This window comes from Grammomys surdaster, unplaced genomic scaffold (assembly GCF_004785775.1).
Source record: "Grammomys surdaster isolate TR1022 unplaced genomic scaffold, NIH_TR_1.0 188, whole genome shotgun sequence".
In the NCBI taxonomy this organism is placed as follows: Eukaryota; Metazoa; Chordata; class Mammalia; order Rodentia; family Muridae; genus Grammomys; species Grammomys surdaster.
The window spans coordinates 6,690,315-6,713,940 of record NW_021604633.1 but is presented as its reverse complement, the minus strand read 5'-3'; the positions used below and the strand labels follow the sequence as shown (position 1 = coordinate 6,713,940).

The 23,626-nt window shown below is 38.4% G+C and overlaps 1 protein-coding gene across 6 annotated transcripts in view; it reads right to left on the bottom strand.

Annotated features, from left to right (window-relative positions):
• Window positions 1-23,626, bottom strand: part of Cog5 (component of oligomeric golgi complex 5) — a 285,117-nt gene that overhangs the window by 109,770 nt on the left and 151,721 nt on the right. For all 6 annotated transcript variants that reach the window (XR_003711595.1, XR_003711592.1, XR_003711594.1 and 3 more), the window contains one exon: window positions 14,453-14,534. Coding sequence is in view for 2 of the 6 variants with exons in the window: in XM_028768901.1 (XP_028624734.1) it covers window positions 14,453-14,534 (82 nt within the window). In the remaining 4 variants the exon portion in view is untranslated. The remainder of the gene's footprint in view (window positions 1-14,452; window positions 14,535-23,626) is intronic.

Sequence of the window (23,626 nt, the reverse complement as noted above, 5' to 3'; positions counted from 1 at the left end):
ACCCACACTCCGGTGTCATCCCCTTCCCCACGTCCTGTCTTTTTGTGTTTATAACCCCTGTATGAATAAGTAAAAATTACGATTTGAAAAAATAAATAAATAAATGAAATAAAAACTATGATAATCAAAATGCAAAGATAAACTGGTGAGGGTCCAATGTCAAGAAATGTAACAATTTAATATTTATATGCACACCCCTTGCAATATAATATCTTTGTGCCTTATATAGAAACTAATTCACAAAAGATTTAACTTTCTAGACAAGTATGTGAGGAAATTTGCCTTCCCATGGCTAACACGTGATACAAAACCCGTGTCACCATCACTGAAAGGAATCATGGAGAATCTGCATCAAACGTTTCTTTTCCTCAGTAGGTACCATGGAAAGAACAAGGCAGCCCAGAGTGGAAAAACATATCCATACATATTTCACAAAGCATTTACAGCCAGAGTATAGAAAGTCAAATTTTTTTTTTATAGAGGAGCAGTATCAAAGAAGCTCTACGGATGGCAAATAAGAACTAGAAAACATTAAACACCTTCTATCAATTGTCAACTGTAAATTAAAACTACATGGTCACAACTGAATTAATTGTTCAAATGTCTTAAACTAAAAACAAACAAAATAAAAGTCTATAAAAAATTTGAAGATATAGAAATGGAACTCTGAAACACATTGTTGCAAAGAAACAGGATGGTGTGTGTGTGCGTGTGTGTATGTGTGTGTGTGTGTCTGAAAGAGAGACAGAGAGTAAGAGAGAGACAGAGAAAGACAGAAATCCACCATTGTATTCCCAGCTAGATATCCAAAAGAAATAACAATATATGTCTATATAAGGACTTGTACATAAATATTAAAACCATTCTTATTTCAGGAGGCCAAAATTGAAAACAACCAAATGACGTCAACAGATATATACATGAACAAGATGAGGGGGGGAAAAGCCACATACAACACAGACAAAATAATACATATGGGTAACATTTAGCAATAAAAGCACAGTAAAGTACGGATAACCCTCAATGAAAGCATGCACCAGCACGAGGGCAGTCAAGTAAAACGTGTGATCTACTCTGTACTACTTAATTTGTCCAGACTTCTAAGACACAGGTACAGATGTAAGAAGCAGACCAGCGTTGGCTGGCTGAGGTAAGATGAGCTAGAAGGAACCACAAAGCATAGCAACCTGGGGAAGGTGGAGAAACGGCCACTGAGGTTTCACACTTGTTTGGTTTTGGAAGATGAGTGTCTCATTCTGTAGTTCAGGCTGGTCTGGAACTCACTGACTGTGCAGTCTAGGCTGACACCAAACTTGCAGCAATCCCCCTGCTTTGGCCTCTAGAGTACTAGTACTACAGGTTTGGCTTAATTTTTATTGATGTGATGGTCTGACAAGATTCTATATGAGTCAAAAGTTATCAGCTTTATCAATTTTATCAGCTTACCAATTTTATCCTAGTAAAGCTGCTTCTAATGGAAACAGCTGAGAAAGGACTTCTTTGGCTTCCCTCCTCTGCTAATGAAGCAGTAATCCATCACTGGCCCCTGCACATTCCTAACATATTTTCTTCCAGGGTGTACCAATAAAGCAAGGGTCTAGTTGATTGTATACTAGTAAAAAGAAACCTTGACAGAGGTTTTGCCCTTCTGCTGAGAGAATGCAGGTTTTGCATAGCTCACTAATGTGATAGTATGTAAACCAAGTCAAAGGTTCTTTCCCTGTGATGTCACCTCTACCTGAACAAGTACCAGGCATGTATAACGCTCAGGCTGCTCCACTTCTTTCTTTCTCATCCTTCCTCCACATACTTGCACACTGTGGTGGCTCCTGTTGAAGGCTGGCAGCCCCCAGGGTAGACCCTGAAGACCCCAGCAAGTGGGTATCTACAGCCTGCCTGTGCCAAGCAGCAGAGAGCAGGTCTGTGGGTAGCATAGCCGTCTGCAGGTCTCTGTCCATCTTCCTCCTCCAGAGCTACACTGCTGCCTGGATTTGACTTGATTTGATTTTTATATGTCCTAGGCATAAAACAAGCCTTGGACAATCAAGCCAGGCATAAAGCTAGGACGAACAAAGGACTACCAACTGCTCTGCCCCTGACTGAAATAATAACATGCTGTCTCTTTGCCCATTGCCAGAGGGGTACAAAATCATTTTTAAATTTAACAACTTTAAGTTTTAGAGGGGCTCAATGTTTACAGAAATGTCCTTTATTTTTAGATGTTGTTTTTAGTGGCTTGAGGAATGAAATGGGAAATGAATCAAATAATCTTGATTAAAGAAAACTGAATCGGTTCACTTTGACTTGACTTGTGTCTTATCTCTTTTCTCCTGCCCATGGAGCTAGAGAGACGGCTCTGCAGGTAAGGGCTTGCTGCTGCTCTTATCCTGCCATTCCTACATCTCTCTGCTTCTTGGATTTACTTCAGGTTATAGTCCTAAATCTACAGATTCAAAACTAAGTATCACAAAATAAAATCTGAGATGCTTCCTTTCTTGACCTCAGTTACTTCACTCCTGCCTGAGAAGTTTACACAGCATCAAAAGGTGATCTGTAAGCTACATGGGCAAAAAGCAATCAATAGTCTACCCACTTAGTTCTAAAGCCTAAAGCCATAATGACTAGCCCAGAAAGATGTCTCCAATGGTACAACTGTAGCACTTTTATCCTGGGACTAGTCAACAGCTGTGTAACTGGACTCAAGGCCCCTTCACTGGGAAGGAACTCATTAGCCAACTATCCATGGTTTGAAAGGCCCCAAAACTAGAGGAAAATCTACTACCACAATTTTCCTTAAACCAATATAATTTCTAACTGTATTCTAAATACTTATCCTTATACCCACAAGTAAGTCTAGTTTTCACCCTTCATCAAAGTAGCTCCTTTTTGCAACAGAGATTAACAACTGGTCACACAAAAAAGGGTAAATAACCATAAGGTGAATATTTGCAGTTGATACATCTACAATACAACCCCTGCTAAGGCTCATGGAACACTGTAGAAGAGGGGACAGGAGTATCAGATGGAGAGGACCAGGATGCCTGCTGCTAAATAGTATCTTCTAGGCACAAAGAAACCTCAATAATAATAAGTTATCTAAACAAGACCTGTGTAATTACACCACCAGATGACATGCCGACACAGATGAACAAAACCTCACAGCGCTCTACCTTATGATGGAGACCACAGACAGCAAATGGCTGCTGAAAGAAGAAGAATCGGTTTCTTCAAGAAATGAACTCACCACCCAATCCCTAGTGGTCATTCCTAAGCACATGAACATAGGAACTGAACAACACTGAATGAACTCAGTAGGTTGTGAGTGTATATGTGTAACATATAACACATATATGCAACTAATAAAGAAGGGCTCAAAAGTTGAGAGGGAACGGGAGACACACAGGAGGGAGTAGAGAAGGTGGAAGGAGGCGTGGAAATGTACATTCAGCACTTCTGCATGAAGTTCTGAAACATTAAAAATTCAAAAAAAAAAAAGACACAAACTTAAAAAAAAAATACTTTCTTCTGTAGTAGAAGATCTGCTTTTGGAACTGAGAACTGCCTGTAACTCTAGATCCAGGAGACCTGACACCCTCTTCTGGCCTCCAGAGCTGCTGCTTACCTTTGATGCTTTAAACTCACACATGCACACACAAACACAAAAATAATACATAAATAAATCTTTTATGAAAAAGAGATCCCAATTTTCTACATCAGTATTAGAAGCGCTCACTGGAGTTCAGCCCATAGCCACACAATAATCTGACTTAGCAACAGTAATAAAACAACTACTTACTCAAGGGTTCATAGCTCTTCCTGTCTTCCAAGAACATTTCAGAAGGCTCAACAGAGCAAAGGACATGAATGGTGCAGTGGAAAGGAATATGTAAGTTTTCCCCTAAATGTCACATCTAATACTCACACTGAGTTACTTCAGTGTTGCTTGGTTTCTAGGGGTTTTTCTTTAATTTTTATCTTATAACTAGATAGGTCTCACAAGGTGGGAGTTCCTAGAACCACTGGAGAGTCAATTTAGATATGCCTCAGTATTTTGGGTTTAGGAGACAAAAACCATTCAACTTCTCAATTGAAAGACCAGAGTAAGTATGTCTAAGTAACAGGGAAGAGAGAAGGTTAAACTGAGACATACTAAAACGGCATCGCCGACAAGTCAACCCCATTAGCCAGTACAAATTCACTGGCAGCAGAGAGGAAGAAGGAATTATAAATAAACCCTCGGAACTGAGAAGCCTGACCATTCCACAACTCTATCACCTTGCACAGACACAGCTAGACTCCAGAGATTAAAAAGAGTCCACAGAAATATATCAGAATATACAAATAAATCTTATAAATTAATAAGCCTGATAATTCCACAGAAAGCTAACATACATACCCCATAAAAGAGAATAAAAATGATGAATGTGCACATGGAAAAGCTATAAAAATAACATCTATAAATATATTAAAATTAAATCAAATGTGACTGAATAAAACCACCACAAGAATACCAAAACAAAGCAGAATCCAACAACACTAAAAATGTGAAGGGTTAACAAAAATATGAAAAAATGAAGTTCATATATACAACCAATTGGAGTTGAAATTGACATATTACATTGACTACCTTTTGAACACTACCTACTAAAGTCATACATCCACACCCTCTATGACCAACTCTAGGAAACCTCTAAAGCTACTATAACACATTACTATAAACCTGATGTTTACAAGAGCAATAAGGCAAAACTCTAAGTCAACACTGAAATATCAGTTGCTCCATTTCCCTCTGACTGTTCTAGGGAACAATGGGTTCTTGACCTTTTCATCTACCTCTGTCCTTGATTTATGCTGCTGCCTAGTTAGCAGAGCCCTGGAGCCTCTGCTTCTCTTATTATACCTGTTTCTCTCATGTCTCTTCCTCCATCTTACATTTATCAGAACTGTATAATTCAATGTGTTTACCCAAACGATTCAAGATAATCCCATCTCAAAATCTGAGAGTCGTATCTGCAAATCCTTTCTGCTGTCTATGGCTTCAGACAGTTTCTGGACATAGAATTCTGAAAGTTATTATTGTGCCTATGAATTCTGTACCTCTAAATTTATTATCAATAAACTGTAGAGAACTGTCATATGAATTAGTATTGTCTGGATTAGCTCAATGAGAGACTACCCAATGTCTTATGTAAATCTCCTACAGTTCACTGACAAGAGGACTACTTTACAAATGGGAAATGGTCTACAAGCACATGTGACATGGAGGACTAAGGAACATGCCGAAGAAGAGAAGACACACAGCACACATGAGAGCACAAAGAAGATGGTTTTATTTGAATAAAATAGTCTCTTTGGAAAGATATTACACCAGGAATTAGGAACTACTCAACATGCTCAGCAAAGGCTAGAAAGAGGAAGAGGAGCATTGAGGGCACAGGTCACTCTTCCCCCATCTTGGTCACAAAGCAGTCTTGAGGTTTCTAGATACAAAACTACCATAGATTTTTGAGTAAAAATTTTAAGGAACATAGGAAGTCAATAAAAAATTATATTAAAAAATACCATAATTGAAAGTATCTTGTCAAATCTAAGCACTGACTTCATTTACTTTCTTCTAGGTCACATAGACCTTTCTCAAGTCCCTACAACAATTAGCCTCATTTGGAAAAGGCCCCCAATTTCCTCCTCCATGTTTATATAGGATGCTCAGGATGGTGCTTTTGTTGTCATTGTTACTGTTATGATTTTGAGATCAAGTGTCACTTGCTATTGCTGTGGTTTTGAGCTAGGCCTGGAACACCCTGAGTTACGGAAGCTGGCCTCTAACTCCTAATCTTCCTCCCAAATGCCAGATTCTCAGGTGTAGTATCATTGTCAGGTAAATGGTGCTTTAGTGGCTCATTAGAACTATGCAGAGAAGCCAAGCAGAGTGGCACACACTATACAACCAGCACTCTGGAAATTTATGCAAGGAGATTACTAGGTCAAGATCAGCCAGCATGCATACTGATTTTCAGTCCAGCCTATAGGGGTCTATAGTGGAAACCTGTCTCAAAGACAAACCAACAATCTAAAAGCCAAGGCCTGAGGATGTGTCTGCATTTGACCCCTAGCACCACACACACACACACACACACACACACACACACACACACACACATCAACAAAACAAAACAACTACAACCAAAACATAAGGTAAAATTGCTTTGATTGCAAGAATAAAAATTCTAAAATGTATTTTACATAAAAATGAGGTTAGTCCTATACTGGGGGGGGGGGAACCTCAACATTTAAGAACTAGATTGTTTACATAAAGTCCTGTATGCACATAGGATATCAAAGTAGAAGTGAAGTAAAACTGTCTAGAGGAATAAAGGGGAACGAATAAGAGGCAGGCGGGAGAGAAAGAAGGAATGAGTGCATGGGGAATGTGCCCAAAATGCATTATGTACATAGATAAATGACCACATGTAACACAGGACCATGTACAATGAACATATGCCAAAAACAAACAACAACAAAATGCAACCGCCCCCCCTCAAGCCATGAAAAATATGTCATTCAACTTCATAATGTTTGTTTGCACTGGCCAAAAACTCCTGATCATCATTAAAAAAAAAAAAAAGTCCTTATAATTATCTACCTTATTTGTTCTAAATCTCATAACAGTTGTTTTTGTTTTGTTTGTTTTTGAGACAGGGTCTTACTTTGTGGCACTGACTGGCCTGGAACTCACTATGTAGACTAAGTTGCTCTCACAGAAACCTACCTGCTTCTGCTTCCTGGGTACTGGGTTAAAGGCATACACCAGTAAACCTGGATATAAGGTAGACTAGGAGTCAAACCTTGCAATAGCAGCCAGTACTGTTAATCACTAAGCCACCTCTGTACCAACCCCCAACCATTTTTAAATACTAAGGTTTCATGAACATACACAGCATCTTCCTTCTCTCTTAGTTCTGTCTGCCTGGCACTATTGACTGAGTCCCTGCGGTGGGCCAGGTGATTCAGTAGCTACTGAGGATGCCACTGTCATGAAGAGCACTCCTTGTGTTCAGGAGTCTAACTGACCATATTCAGGTGGTGGTGGTAATCAGACACAGCAGATAAACTATTGATATGGGCTATGAAGAGAAATGAAACATTTTTATAATAAGAAATTATGGGGAAAAGTCTCAAACGAGAAAAAGAAATTAAGTTTACTTTGCTTGTTTCTGTTGAAACTTAAAAATATGGATCATAACCCAACAGGTTGCTGAGTCAATATTATTATCTGGAAACTAAAGAGAGAAAAGAATAGATGAAAGGCTTAGAAACCATATTTTAGAAATAATCATGAACCACAGATAATCAAAAGATTAGCTATATTAATTAATTTTATCTTCATGGTTACAGGTTTAGCATTTTATTTTTTGAATCAATTAAATTAAAATTCATTTTGTTCCAACCTGAGAACTATACTTTCTAGTAGACTGACTACTTTTGCTAAGCATGAACTTGCATAATCAGTAAGAACATGTTCCCAACTAAGAAAATTTCCCCTTAGATACATTCTGCCAAAATATTACTTAGACAATCTGTTATACTGTCTGCAATCTTCAACTCTGCAGATGGCTACATTCCTTAACACAGCCGCCTAGAATGTGAAGAAGCTCTACAACACACTACAGGGACTGTGCACGCTATAAAAGTGGAAGATGCTTGACAAACAACTTACTTTGGAATTCTCCCCAAGGAAGTTATTAAAGTAATAATGGTATCAGAAGATACAGACTTCTCTAAATGTGAAATATTAATGAGAATCTCTGCCTAAAATAATTATATTTCCTCTCAGTAGCTTCTTTGACTCACAAACAGATGGCCCCAAGAGGTAAGAACCGAAAAACACACTGAATTTCACAATTAGGTCACTGGTAACCTTAATGAGGACAGTTTCAATAGAATGGTGGAAGACAGTCAGACCTGCTAGTTACTTACACTTAGCTGAGAAATGGACAGAATGAAAATGAAGACAAAAGTATACAGCACTCTCATGAGAAATAGAGAAGAGGACAAAAGGAGAATAAACAGTAACTAAAGAAGAAGGCTTGTATTTTAGTTGTGATTAGACTGGAAAATGTAAGTTTACATTCAAGAAGAAACTAAATGACGCCAATAAGAGCTTTCTCAAAACCAGACTGAGCAAGAGTGAATGCACAGCTCAAAGAGGAGGAGGAAAGTTCAAGCAGCTGCTGAAGGTCAGGCAGGGGAAACCAGGCTCTAATGTGGAAGGTATTTAGAATCTGAGCTTCTTAATGAGGCACTGTCTTGCTTTCAGAGGGTTGATTATTCAGAGAGAACAAAATGAGGTAAAGCAGAATGGATGGCAAGTACTGAGATCTGGAATGGGTAAAGAAAGTAAGACAGGCAAAGATGAGCAAAATCTCTGACCCTATGTGTCTCTCTGTCTGTCTCTGTCTCTGTCTCTCTCTCTGTCTCTCTCTCTCTTCACACACACACACACACACACACACACACAAACAAACAAACTCCAATTGCACCATGACTTTTGATACTAGACTAGGAACCCTATAAGATGGCTCATTGGGGGGCTAGAAAGAAGGCTTGGAAGTTAAGAACATTGACTGCTCTTAAAGACGTCCTGAGTTCAATTCCCAGCTACTACACGGTGGCTCACAACCATCTGTAATGGGACCCGATGGGATTCTGGTGTGTCTGAAGACAGCTGCTATGTACTCATATAAATACATAAATCTTTAAAAACACACACATACATACACACACACACACACACACACACACACACAAACACACACACAAACACATACAAAATGGCTCAACAAGAAAAGGAAAAGATTGTTGCCAAGCTTGGAGACTTGTGTTTAGTGTGCAAGACATGGTAGGAGAGAATTAGCTCCCACAAGGCATACTCTGACTTTCACATATGAATACTAGCAAATGCACATACATACATACATACAATCAAAATTAAATAATAGTAGTAATGGTGGTAAGTGGTGATAAAACTATATTAGGGACTTCTGTTTCTAACTGGTGAAGAGGGTACAAAAGAACCAAACTGACCCTCCTATATGACATACACAAGTGGATGCAATCTTTGAAACAATGGTTTCCAAGACATTTCATATTACAGAATAAATGACATGATCTCTGAGAAGCAAGAAACAGAGTCTGCCCCCCTACTTTTTTGGAAGGCATTCCCAGGCCACAGCACAGTACCAGGGTTAACGGACCTGCACATCAGATTATGGAAGAATGTACCAGAGACAGGAGAGCTACACAAAATCGAGAGACCTACAAAGGGTTCCCCCAGAGTACAGCAAAACTCTTCCCACCATGTATGATGAAATCTCTAAGGGATAAACAGCTACTCAAACAATAGAGGGGAATACCTGTTAGTCACGCAGGGCTGGGAATAAATCATTTCTGTTCCTTACAGCCTGGCTGGGACCCTCATAGTACACCTTAGGGATGTGGAAAGGTGCTAAAAGTTCTACCTCTGAAGCCGGAAGTAGTTAGTCCTAGATTAATCACTGCTTCAACTTTGCTAATGTATCTTAAAGCAAGTCTGAGAAGGTTCAGTCTATATCTGAAGCAGACAGCAAGAGTCCTTAGAGACAGCAAAGGCCACCAGTACCAAGCCAGGTGAAATTCAGTGTCTGAGACACATGGGAAGGCAATCTAAACAAAAAAGCAGGTGTAAGAGACACAGAGCAGTACCAAACAGGGCACTACAGACCAGTCTGCTGCTGGAGCTCCATTTTCTTATTGTGGGGAAGTGGTTTGAGATACTCTACAGAATTGTTATACAATTTCTACAAAAAAAGTTGCGACAATCAATAATAAAAAATATTCTAAGATGCATAAGCTTAAGTCTTTTTTCAAAAAATAGAAATGTACTTAAAAGTTTAAGATATTTGTATTATTCTAAAGGTTCTGAGGACTAGATATTATCATACTGAAAAAAACTTTGAAAACAAATTATGACAGTGATAGCTCAGTGAGTAAAAGTACCTGCCCTAAGTGACTGGACCTGAGTTTAATCCCAGGAACCACATAGAAAAATGAGAAAATCAATCAAAAGTTCTTCTTGGAGCTCCAGATGTAGGCCATGGAATGCTTATATTAGAAATCCGCACACACAAAATAAAATGAAAAGTTAAAAAAATCACAGAGTCATTAAAGGAAAAGAATCATGTCTGTAACAACCCTGTATTTTAAAGGACTTGTAAAAAGTGATAAAGTACATTTTAAGATTTAACAATGCTAGACTACAGCAGCCAAAATAAAAATTCAGACAGGGTTCATTTTCTCTTTCTCACTTGACGATGGGTACCAGTTTGCCAAGTGTCTCACAGTAGGCAAGCTCTTACTTGTCTCTTTTGTATGAGAATATAAGTCCGTGACATCAAGGCTCTACCCTAGGATGCTATTTAACTTAACTTCTTCCACAAGATTCCTGTGGTGTAGCTGCTTCCTCCACACTAGAGCAGTAGTGAGGACTTTCACCTCATTAACTTCCACCATGTGGTGTGGATGGAGGGGAAGGATGAGGACTAGGAACTTGTGAACCCAGTTTCCACAAGGCAATTCCAATCACACCTAATAGTAAAACTGACTGACATGAGATGTCTTGACGTTGCAGCTGCTGAGAGTCATCGTGAGTTGGACAGCCTGAGTTGTTCATGCTTGCATAAGCAGCCCTAATAAACTCACTGGTTCATGGAGCTGGACTCGGATAAAGATTTTCACTGTCTGTCAGTGTCCTATCTACAGTGAAAAGACATTTCTTCAAATTTCCCCAGAAAAAGTCACACAACAAGCTCTGTCCCAATAGTCATACTGGAGATTTCGGTTCAATATATTAATTGCGTGTGTGTGGTGGGGACACACACAAGCATTATTTAGTTCATAACTCAGATGGTTTGAATATTTTCAACAATTCTTTGTTCCTTTTCTCTCTCAGCTTTAAGACTTTCATGGAATATATGTTAGTCGTGGAAGTCTCACAAATGCAGAAAGTCAAAGAGTTCTTTGCTTTACTTCCTTGGGCCTTTACTCGGAAGAATGGTGGTGTTTATGTCTTTAAATCCTTAATCCCCTCCTTCCTTTAGGGCTGAATCTGCTATTATTCTCATCGATGAAATAATTGAGCAAATCTAAGTGCTTGTAGAAGGGCTTTACACTCCTGCTTGACTCTTTCCATTGATCTTCCAATGTCTCTGCTCTTCCTGGGGGTGGATCGTACTTCGCTGTTTCTCCCAGGCGTGCACACTGTAATTACATACCGGCTATGTGGTTCTATACTGCTGATGACATATTTTGTTGTGCTTAGGCTCAATTGAGCAAATCCAGTGTGATGGCTATTCTTCTGTGGTCAATTTGACTATATCTGGAATGAACTACAGTCCAGAAATGGAAGGCACACCAGTGAGAGATTTTTTTTGCTTGGTTTGAACTGGGTGAATCCATTTCTAGTCTGGACCTTTGAGGCAGGAAGATAGATGCCTTTGATGTTGAGAAAGACACACCTTTAATCTGGGCCACCCTCTGCTAGAATATAAGGACATAAAAGGAAGCTTTTGCCCTTTGCCTGCCCTCCCCCTCCATGCTAGCTTATCTGTTCCTTCACTGGCATAGGAGCCTGCTTCCTCAGGATTCCAGCATATACTGAAGACCAGCTAAGACATATAGCTTTGTGGACTGAGCAACTACTAAATTATTAGACTTTCTGTTCATAGCTAGCCATTGTTGAATTAGGGGCACTGCAGCCTGCAAATCATTCCAATGATCACCGTTTCTGTACATAGAGTAATTCCATTATTCTGTTACTCCAGGGAACCCTGATTATTATGAGAGCAACTCCTTAAATCTTGTGGTTTTGTACAGATGTCTGGAACAGCTAGACAGAGGATGAATGACCTCAGAGTTCAGACTTTCCTTTCCTCATGATCACTGCACAATGTTCAGGGTCTGGAAATAACTCTCACAAACTTTATTCAGTGTTTAACTTAAAACTTGGAGAAGATCATGTTACAGCAGTTGCTTTGATAGGTGAGAGTCAGTCTGTGTCAACTTCTCCTTATTTTCAAGATGTACGGGATCAAAAAGTAACTAATCCTTAGTATATTATGTTTAATGATAAGGTTATGGTTTCCACCAACTTCACACAGCCTTGGAGGGAAAGAAAGCACATGGGTGTTGTAGGATGTATCCTGCTGGGAATGGGCTTCTGGTTAGACAGGGAGAGCCAAGCAGTAACAGGAAAGTGGAAATGCAGCACAGGTGAGAGCAAAGAAATATCCACATTTACAGTAGGCTTTTCCAGGAAGACTTGTGATTAAAAAATTCAGGACAGTTATCAATTTTAATAAAGTTACACTGGACTGAGCACACTATTTAAAATACGTGACAATGGCTAGATTGTTTGTGTCAACTTGCCACAAACAGAGTCATAGAGTCAAAGTGAGAAAATACTTCCCTAGGGTTGGTCTGTAGGTAAGTCTGTAGGGCATTTTCTTGACTAATGATTGATATGAGAAGGCCCAGCTCACTGTGGGTGGTGCCACCCCTTGGAATGGTTCTGGATAATGTAAGAGAGAAACAAGAGTGAGCAGGCCAGTAAGCTGCATTACTTCATGGCCTCTGCTTCAGTTCCTGCCTCCAGTTCCTTCCCTGCTTGAGTTCCTGCTCTGACTTCCTTCAGGGACGGACTGTTAACTAGAAGTAAGTTTAGATGAAAGAAAACTTTCCTCCACAAGCTGCTTTTAGTCATAGTGTTTATCACAACAGAAGAAGCCATAAGACACAGATTAATATCAACAGGGCTTTTTAAATGTGTTTTCATAAAAATTTCCAAAACACAATCTCCCTTTTAGATGTCTTTTCTGCCATCAATCGACTGTGAAGAACAGAGACAGCTGCCCTTTCCCTTTCACTGTGGTTGGGAGGAGAAAGAACTGTGTTTTGCTTTCTAAGTAGTAGACTAACTAAAAATGAATCAGGGATATTTGGGGAGGATGGAAATTTTCTACATCTTAACTGTAATGACAACATAAATATGTAAGCTTTTGCCAACGTTCACATAATTTTATGTTAAAATTGGGAACTTCTACTCTATACAAATTGTAGTTCAATAAAGCTCACCAAAACCAGAAACCAAATGTAGAGGGAGGAACAGTAAGTACCCTTACAGTATGATTAGTGTGATTTATAGCAGATTGTCCATCCTAAATGAAATAGCTCCATAACTGTGTAGCAGATCTGACTGGAGATGGAGGAGGAAGGAGGAAGTAAGTAGTATAGTTCATTCAACTCTACCTTCTCAGTCCTGAACAAGGTTCACTAGTCAGTGAGCCATTTTAGTAAAGGATTGTGAACAAAAGTTTAATTACACACAACTCTTAAAGCCCTTTCAGAAACCAACATTCACTGTTCTGGGATTTGGTCATTAAGCACACACTTAATGCTGACACGCTAACACATTTCACTGTTTGTAGGTACTCTGCCATGCCTCAAGGCCATCCTGAGTTCTATACTGAGGTCCTGTCTCATAGAAATAACAACAAAAACAGTTTTGTGGATCCTATTTTTTCTTTAAACCTGTTATTATTGTACACATATATAATGGGGTGACTATATGTCACAATGTGCATAGGGACATCAAAAGACAGCGCTGTGGAGTTCCTGCTACTTGGTTTTTTGTTTGGTTGGTTGGTTGGTTGGTATCAATTTGGTTTAGTTTTAAGCAATATATATTATTTACTAAGCTCAGCATATTAAAAAAAACAGCATTTCACACAAAACCAAGAAAGTTTTCTCTATTTTTATGTGGATCCTGAAATAAAACATAGGTCACCAGCCTTGAGTGGCAAAGTGTCTTTACTTGTTGAGCCATCTGATTGGTCCAAGTGAATCATATTCTAACAACCAACTTGTAACTCACAGCTCATACCTTTACTTATATCAAATTTTCATTTTTATAGCTTCATTTAAAAAAGAATACACTCTAATAAAGCATTAACAAAGTTAACATCAACTGCTTTAAATTATCTTTATAGAAAATACTCAGCTCAATTAAGAATATTATTCTAAGCTGGGAGTGGTGACACACACCTTTGATCCCAGTGCTTGGAGGCAGAGGCAAGAGGATCTCTCTGATTTTGAAGCCAGCCTCATCTATAAAGTGAGTTCCAGGAGAGCCAAGGTTGTTATACAGAGAAGCCTATCTCAACTACAGCAACAAAAAGAATGCTATTCTAACTAAGTATTAATTGTGAAACTAATCAAATGGCTGAGAGATTCCTCATTAAGCATTCATGCTAAAATGATAGTTTTAACATAATAAATTATTTTTATGAACCAATACTTTTGACATCAAATTTTAAAGAAACTAAACATATGAAATGAATCCAAATGGATGGTAACTTACAGTTTGTCGCTGCATGAAAGTGAGAAGAGAGTGCCAGAGTGACTGCATTCCAAAACATGTATAAAATTTCAGGCTGTCCATCCTGAAAGCCAAAGATACAGGACAGGAGAACACTTGGTTATTTCAAGATGTGTAACAAAGGTTGGAAGATACTCTAACAAGAATTGCTCTTCTCAAGGACCCAAGTGGTTCCCAGCACTCATATCAGCTGGCTCACAACTACTGGGGACTCCTAATCCAGAGTGCCCCCACATATGTGACATTCACTCACAGACACTTGGTCATACACATACATAATAAAGTCACCAATAGAAAGATAGGAAGATTCAAGTTTTGTTTGACATTCAAGTGATTACTTGCTATCCTATCCCGCTCTTCTACTCATTAGTCCCATGGCCTTGGGCAAGGAGTGTAGACATCTTCAACCCTCATCTCCTCATCTCTAAGGCGAGCTGGCAGGAGAACCATCGCTGCAGCAGCCTTGGGCCAGTACATGACATACAGCAAACCCTTGATGAATGTGAGCTATTGTCAGCTTCATCTTTGATATACACAAGCAATCTGTGAGACTGTAACAAGATTGACAGAGCATGCACAGATCAAGGATGGCTGGCATTATAAAACAGAATGCTTGAAGTCTTGTTGTCAATTTTTAAGAAAAAGACAAAAATGACAGAATTACTATTAACTCAAAGTATTAGGATACTTTTTTTCAAATTTGAGTATGTTTTATAACTAAACACTGAAAAGGAAGGGCAAGTATTAATATACATAGAATTTTTAAAAAAGAAAACAGAGGGGCTGGAAAGTGGCTCTGTAGTTAAGAGCAGTTACTGATCTTCCAGAAGACCCAGCAGCCACATGGCTAAGATCCAATACTGTTTTCTGCCCTCAGAATTCAACAGACACTGCATGCACACAGGGCACATCGTATGTGCTGGAAAAATATCCGTACACATAATTTTTTGAAAATCTCAAAACAATTAATTCAAAAAGAAAAATATTTTAGAATAAAGTATTCATTTTAGAATAAAGTTACAGTCTAAGAAATTTGAGCAACTATAATAAGGTACTTTTGTATGTCTGTCAGTGGTATTCTACTAGTTTTGAAATACAAAAATATTAATTTCATATGGTAATTTCTATGTATTTTAATTTTATGTATGTACATACTAATTTTAAAATAACTATATAATATACATTTTAATAATGAAACACTATCAGTGCAGTAAAAATTAAACCAAAACTAGTAGCACAGAGTCAGTTACAAGACCACCAGAACAAAATAATCCAAAGCTTTGCATTCATATGGTTATATACTCCATAGCAAGGCACCAAAGCTATACAAGGAAAGTGTAGTCTGAGCAACAAACAGACTCTGAAAGCTAGATACACATGCTAAAAATAAGGAAACAGAATCTGGACCTTACGCCACAATAAAATGTAACTCAAAATGAAGACTTTAACAAGACTTAAACCAGCAAAATTCCTAAAGGAAAATGTGAAGTGGCTCCAAGACAACATATGCTACAATAATTACTGGACATGATTCTGGCACTAAAACTAAAAAATGTTGGTGTGTAAATAAAAACAATTTGAAAATGAAATCAACTGGATAGGGAGAATATTTGCCAATCACAGACACAACGAGGGGTTAATAGTTGGAACACACTACTAAATAACATCAAAAGAAGAGCCAGGAAAAATTAGAGAAAGAAATGAAGTAGACATTTCTCCAAATAAAGTAACAGCAGAGTCAACATCACGAGCCAGCAGAGAAGTGCAAACCAGAGTCACAGAGACACACTGTACCCATTAATATATTGGCCACTATCCAAACAAGGCAAAAGAGAAAAAGCCTGTCACTTCAGCACCTTCTTTGAGCCAGGACCATCAGGTGTTCAGTCACCCTCACACTCCTTGAGCTACATGTGGCAACAAACGGAAAACACAAGCAAAAGCAACAAACCCAAACACAACAACTTTTAGCAAGGATGTTCTGAAAACCGAGCCCATGCACACTTCTGAGAGGAAAGTAAAATACTATAGGCATTACACATGACAGTAGGCCTGTGGAGATGGCTCAGTGGGGAAAGTTCTTGTGACATAAGCACGAGGACCTGCCACTGAAATCCAGAAGCTGCATAAAAAGCTGCAGGTGGCCGTGCACATTGGTCAACCCAATGTTTCTTATGGCAAGAAACAAGGCAAGGAGGGGTAGGATTCCCAGATACTTGTGGCATGCTCTTGCCCTGCCCCCAGAGAAAGATGTTAAAACAGAATTGGCACATGATTTACTAATCCTACTTCTGAATATTTATTTCAGATAGAGATTTGACATACCCATTGGACTCACTGCATCACTACTTACAAAAGTGAAGAAGTGAAAATAACCTACAAAATCCCAAAGTATTAGTAGATAAGTGGCCAATACAGAAGGCAATGCAGGGATGGAAGGCAAAGCATACCAAAGTTATTTGATGAAGTGTTATGGAGTTACACACAAACACATACACACACACACACAAACACACACACACACACACACACACACACACACACACACACACAGTTAAGCCATTTGGGCTGACAATGCTCCCTTCCCACAAGAACCATGGACTGTCAAAATCCCTAGTACCAGGCATGAGAAACTTTTTTGGCTATGGTAGGGCAACTAAATCCCAAACGATATAGATGATCAATGTAGCCCTTGGTTCTCCCTCAGGTGTTGAGGATAGGCCCCTATTATTGAAGTCACTGCACACCTAGAACATAGGATTCAGATTCAAGCTGGATCTGACCTGAAAGTCTCTTTCCTGTTGTCTAGCTTCCATGGTACCATAAAATACTGTGCAAGCTGCCAAGAGAGGGAAACAACCAACACACCCGCAAAAGCTAGGAACCACAGCAATTACCAACATGGGGCAGCAAGTGGCACTCGTGTCAGGGGCAATCAACAGTGAGCTAACTAGACTGAGGGCCACTCTACAGTAGGAAGATCTGCCTGCTACTAGAAACCCAGCCAGCTTCCTGGCACTAATGAGATCATGGACCTTAGAAAAGAATCTGCTACCAACACTTTGCTAGACCAGCATAATTCCTTACTATGCTCTACATCTTAGCTTTATACCCACAGATAACTGTGGCACCACACCCCATAAAAAAAGCTTCTCTTTACAGCAAATAGAGACCATCACTGAAAACCACAATTAAACAACAACACAAAGGTCAACAGATAGTGGAGAGCCCAGCCTCAATGGATGCATCTACCTCACAGCATCTGCAACTATGACTCAGGCAGGGAACATGTTGGGAAGAGGAGGCAGAAAGCCTTTAGGAATCAGAAAACCAGGAATCTGCTGTGAGATAGTCTCTCCTAGAAATGGCTACCAAAACAAAACTGGGATAATGGTGTTATCAGTGGACATGCTAACATTGAAGAGAGAAACTTCATGTTCCCCCACCCCGGACTAGGAATTACAGGTGACTAAGGATTGGTGGAAGAATTATGCTCTCCCTAAGGATGAGCCCACATATTGGTTGTCTGCCACAGATGGTCAGTTTTGGCACCATATATGTACATGGAGAGAAAGAAACAGACTCAGCAGATCATATATGTATATTTGTGCATAGATAGATATTCATGCATACATGTAAGTATGTAACAATAATAGTCAAAGAAAAAGAGGTCATTAGCTTTTTAGCATGGAGGGCATAATTGGGATTTGAGGAAGGGTTAGAAGACAGAAAGGGGGAAAGTGATGTCATTCTATTTCAATGAAAACATATTTAAAAAGAAAACATGGTACATACATATAGTAGAATTATTATTCAGAGTTTAAACCGAAATAAATTCTGTCAAATACTAAAACTTAGATGGATTTTGCAGGCATATGCTAAATAAAATAAGCCAAAGAAAAATATCTTATAATTTATTATATATACATATGTATATGTATATATATAATCTGTAATGTATATATTTTTATATATTACATATGTATATATAATTTTTAATCTGTAATATATATACACATATATAAACTACATGGTGTGTATAGGTAATACTACTGTACTTTAGAATTAGGAATAGTTATGATGTTAAAATTTTAGCATTTATTTTACCACTATCAAAAAATATTTGGGGGTATAGAAATGACTCAGTGGGCAAAGTACTTATTGTACAAGCATGATGACCTGGGTGTAGATTCTGGGCATAAAGGCATGTATGTATATCCTCAATATAAGAAGGCCAAGAAATTCATCCCCTGGGGGTGTTAGTGGCCAGCTAATAGCTAGTAGCTAGCCAAAATTCCTAGTTCTGGGTTCTGTTAGAGACTGCCTCCAAAAATAGGTGGAAAGTGATCAAGTAAGACATTAATTTCTGGCCTCTAAATCCGCATGCACACATATACAAACACATATATCTCACATATACACACTCAACATATTTACAAGAAACGGTGATGCGTACCTGTAATCCCAGCACCCAGGAGGCTGAGGCAAGAGGATTGTAAGTTTGAAGCCAGTCTAAGCTACATGCATAGTCAGATAATGTTTCCAAATCAAACAAACAAAAACAAAAAAAAATTTATGGTGAATTTCTATGAAGTTTAAGAATAATAACCCTGAATATTAAGATTTGTTTTTTTCTGTACCAAGACAAATGTAGACTTAAGTAAGTTTTCTTATTAGAGACATTGAATAGAGACATTAATAGATTTCTTAATATTAAACAATCCTCACATTGTGACAGGCTTCAACAACATACGTTAGAATATAATGTATACGCTTATTTTAATAGATTACTGAGTCTCAGGAGACAGTACAGTCCTTGTCTAACACCATAACTTCAACCCAAAGAGAGAGATTTCAAAATTCCTGATCAACTCAAGGAAGGCAAGAATAAATTTTCTTCGTTTTGTTTCTTTTGAGACAGGGATTCGTGATGCATATAGAGCATACTGGCCTTGAACTCATCACAATTCATCTGCCTCAGACTCCAGAGTGCTGTCACTATGGGTATGTTTCACCAGGTCTGGTTTGACCATACTATCAAAATCAACTTGCTTTGATACCTGAAAATTTCATATTTACATTCTCTCAATATCTGTCTCTTTCTCTCTCTCTCTCTCTCTCTCTCTCTCTCTCATCTGTCTCTGTCTCTCTGTCTCCCACTCCCCTCTCTTGGTTTTGCTTTGCTTTACTTACAAGACAGGGTTTCTCTGTGTTTTTGGGCTATCCTGGAACTCACTTAAACAGGCTGTCTCCCCCTGCTCTAAGTGCTAGGATTAAAGGTCTGGACTACCACCTTCTGGTGTTACATTTACATTCTTAAGATTGACTCAACTTTGCCTTTTTGAGGTTGTCATGTAAGTGAAGGATGCAGATGTCTCTTTTTAAAGCGAGGTTACATGATTCCTAATGTGAACTACTTTTCTTACTGGAGGGAAAAAAATAAGTGGTTCAAAACATGTTTGGGGGGCACGTTTCATAGACTGAGAAATTTTCTCTCTACAAATAATCTTAAGAAAATTTACACATTAAAATGAATATTAAATATTATATTATCAACATTTGGTAACTTTTTGTAACTGAAAAAAACAGAAGCAAAATTAATATTTTAACTAATAAATTAATTCTACTTTCTGGGAAAAGTCTATTCATTTCCCATATCAGATTTAGTAAGAGAAAGTTTTTGGAATAGAATTTTGTCTCTATTCCACACATCTCTTCATTTCCCCCCTCTGTATTATGATGTGATCTTAAACCACAATATGGAAACTCCATCTTACAGCTTCTCCTTTCTCTAAGCATCCATTACAGGGTGTCTGGGCGACGGGCAGCCATGGCTTTCATCATCTCCTTTTATGATTCCCTTCCCCTCCTGTTTTCTGCAGTTGTTATACATAATCCCCCCCCCCCCCCGACCCCGGTTTCATTTCCTTCATGGGACGAGCATTGCAGATTTCAAATCCATCAAAGGCCACATTTAGTCCCCTCCCCCCAAAGAATTTTAATCTTATATGATCTCAAATCTCACTTTTTAGAAGCAAAAATAAGATTCATCTTCTGAGGTAGAATTAGAATTGCAAACATCAGGAGTTAATAAACTAAGTAATAATCAATATAAAGCTCTGAACAAACTAAAGTTATTTCCTCAGTAAATACTAGTGCAGGAAAAGGTTGTAGGCTATCTCAAGCAACCTGCTTATATATTAATATTAGGGATAATTCTTCCACATAGTATGATGAATTATAGCTTTACTCTGAGTAGATGAGTCATCATTCTGACATTTGTGTGTAACAATGGGACTCTCTTTATTATAAAGTCAAGATCTCCTGTTTTTGATCTAAAGGCAAGAGTACATTCTCCACACTGATTATGGAAAAGAAGAGCACATGACACAGGAGACGGGGGTGGGCGTGGGGGTGGGGTAAAGCAGGAGTGAATGTATTTGGAAAAGATTTAAGACAACCAAGGGTAAGATCAAGAGGCACCTGTGCATTCTATGAGGTGCTGGTCAGCTACCTGATAGGTTTTCTTGAGAACAAGAAAATGTCATCATGATCTAGACTTCAGTTTAGGAGAAACCTTCTGATAGTGATATAGAAATTAGATTGGTCACAATACTATAAATTAGGAACTTAATAGGAAGATTTTTCTAAGGCCAAAGTAGAAGAGTACCAAGAGCAGTATGCAAGACTTATAATATCTAGTATGACTAGATGAAAAAATAATAGACTTAAGACACATCAAAGCAAGATACATTTGGAAAGAACCAGAAAGATGGAGTCTGTGCAAAAAAATGGAACTCCAGAAAGAGCAGCTGGTGGGCAAAGAAAGACAAGCTGACAGAGATCACGTTCATAGAGCCTGTGGGGCACTGAAGTAAAATTCATCTATACCAACAAATGTAAATTATTTTTATAAAATACTTATTAATAAATGTTTATTAAAAATAAACATAAACCTTTGCTTAAAAGCAAGATCCAGCTAAAGTGACTCGCATGATACCTCCACATGGAGATGGCAGCAACTGTTACCACATGTGAGGAACTCCCCATATGCCACATGTGGCATGAGAAAAGAGAGGCACTTAGGGATACATCATATAGGAACTACAACAGAGGGGTTCAGAAGACAGAAATAAGACAAAAATTTGCCTATCCTGCACGAATTGTTTCAGCCCCCAACAATCACTGGTGGACTTGCAGAATGTCTTATTCATTATCACTGTATACCACACAGCATGTATTCTGACCAAGGAACTCACCTCATAGCTAGAAAGGTACGTACAACAGTGGGCCCATGCTCATTGACTCTACTGATCTGACTTATGTTCTCCTCCATACTGAAGCAGCTGGCCTAACAGAATGGTGGAATGGTTGCTTGAGGACAGTTATGGTACCAGTTACAAGACAGTAGACTTGAGAAGAAAAGCAGGGTGTTTCAGGAAGTGGTATACGCTTTGAATCGGAGTCTATTATATGGCAGTTTCTCTCACACCAGGAATTCACCAATCCAGGAATTAATGAGAGGAAAGGAAATGCTCTTTCACTCACTATCTCCCCTAGTGACAAACTAAGGAAATTTTTATTTCCTGTCCCCACAATCTTAAGTTCTACTGGCCCAGAAGTTTGGGTTCTGGACAGAGGAGCACTCCTGCCAGAATAAAACAAACATTCCATTGAACTGAACATGAGACTTGCTAATTTGAACTTCTGATTCCCTTAAACAAAAGGTCAAAGAAAAGATTACCAGTGTTGGGAGGAGTAATTGATCCAGAATGCTGGGGAATTTGAATTGCTTCTGCACAATGAAGGAAGTAAATATTGGATCTTCAGTGCAAGAGATCCTTTAGGTTATCTCTTGGTGTTATCATGTCCTGTGACTAAAGTCAATTGGAAACTACTACAACCCAATCCACACAAAAGACACAGACTCTTAAAGAATAAAATTATGGGTCATTCTCCCAGCAAAGAAAAACAAAACAAAACAAGACCTGCTAAGGTGTTCGTTAAACATGGAGGGAATATAAAATGGGTAAGAGGACAACAGTTAAAAATACTAGCTACGGTCATACATATGACCAGTTGCAGTAAACAGGATTATAAGTGACATGAGTATTTGTGACCTATTTTCTTAAGAATATGTTTGTACATATATATAAATATGTTAAGCAGATATTATAAGTTTTCTTTACTCATTTTCTTTATCATACACTACAACATCAATTGAGACATTATCAGTGGTTATCATATTTAAATTATGAGACATTAAAAGACTAAGCATTCTTCAAAAACTATTGACACCTATTCTAAAATAAATAATGTATGTATGGCTATACATAAGATAGTTCCACCATGCAGGGTAGAATTACAATCTGATTATTGCTTTCATTAAATTAAAGCATGACATAAGGAAATGTGATTAAGCATCAGGTTGACAATGAGTAAGTAGACTTGTAATGGCAAATATTGGTTGTCAAACTGACCACATTTGTAATTAAAATCCAAGCAGCTAGGCATGTCTGTTAGAGATGTTTTTGGTTGAATCATTTGAAGTATGACAATTCACCTTAAATTTGGACCACACTTGCTAGTGGCAGCCCACAAAAAAATGACATGGAAACAGGAGGATTGTGCTTTTTGCATGTATGCCCTGCTCTTGCTGGGAAGTTCATCTGTCCTGTAGCGGAGTCATTCCTTTGCTGGTATTAGAACCTACATCTTCAGGATTCTAATTCAAACTGGACTAGCAGCTCTCTAGGAATTCCAAGAATTCCAATAGATGGGGACTGTCAAGACATCCGGTCCCATGAAATGAACAACTACTGGGTTCTTTGCTTTTCCATTAGGAAATAGCTACTGTTAAAAATACCAGGACCACAGCCTATAAGGCACTTTAATACATCACCTTTTAATCTATATATTCATTCATTTAATCATTTCTGCTCCTTTAGAGAATGCTGACTATCACACCAGGTTTAGGAGTTTTTGTTTTCAGATGTAATTTTTGAGAAGAGTGGTGGTGGGGGTGGGGTTGGAGGTGAAGGGGGAAGGAGCTACTATTTTATTAGAAGAGACTGAAGAGAGGTGCCTATCATTACAAACACAGGAGAGCCTGGGGAGAAAATGTAACTTCCTTCTTTCTTCCAGATAAAGGTATAA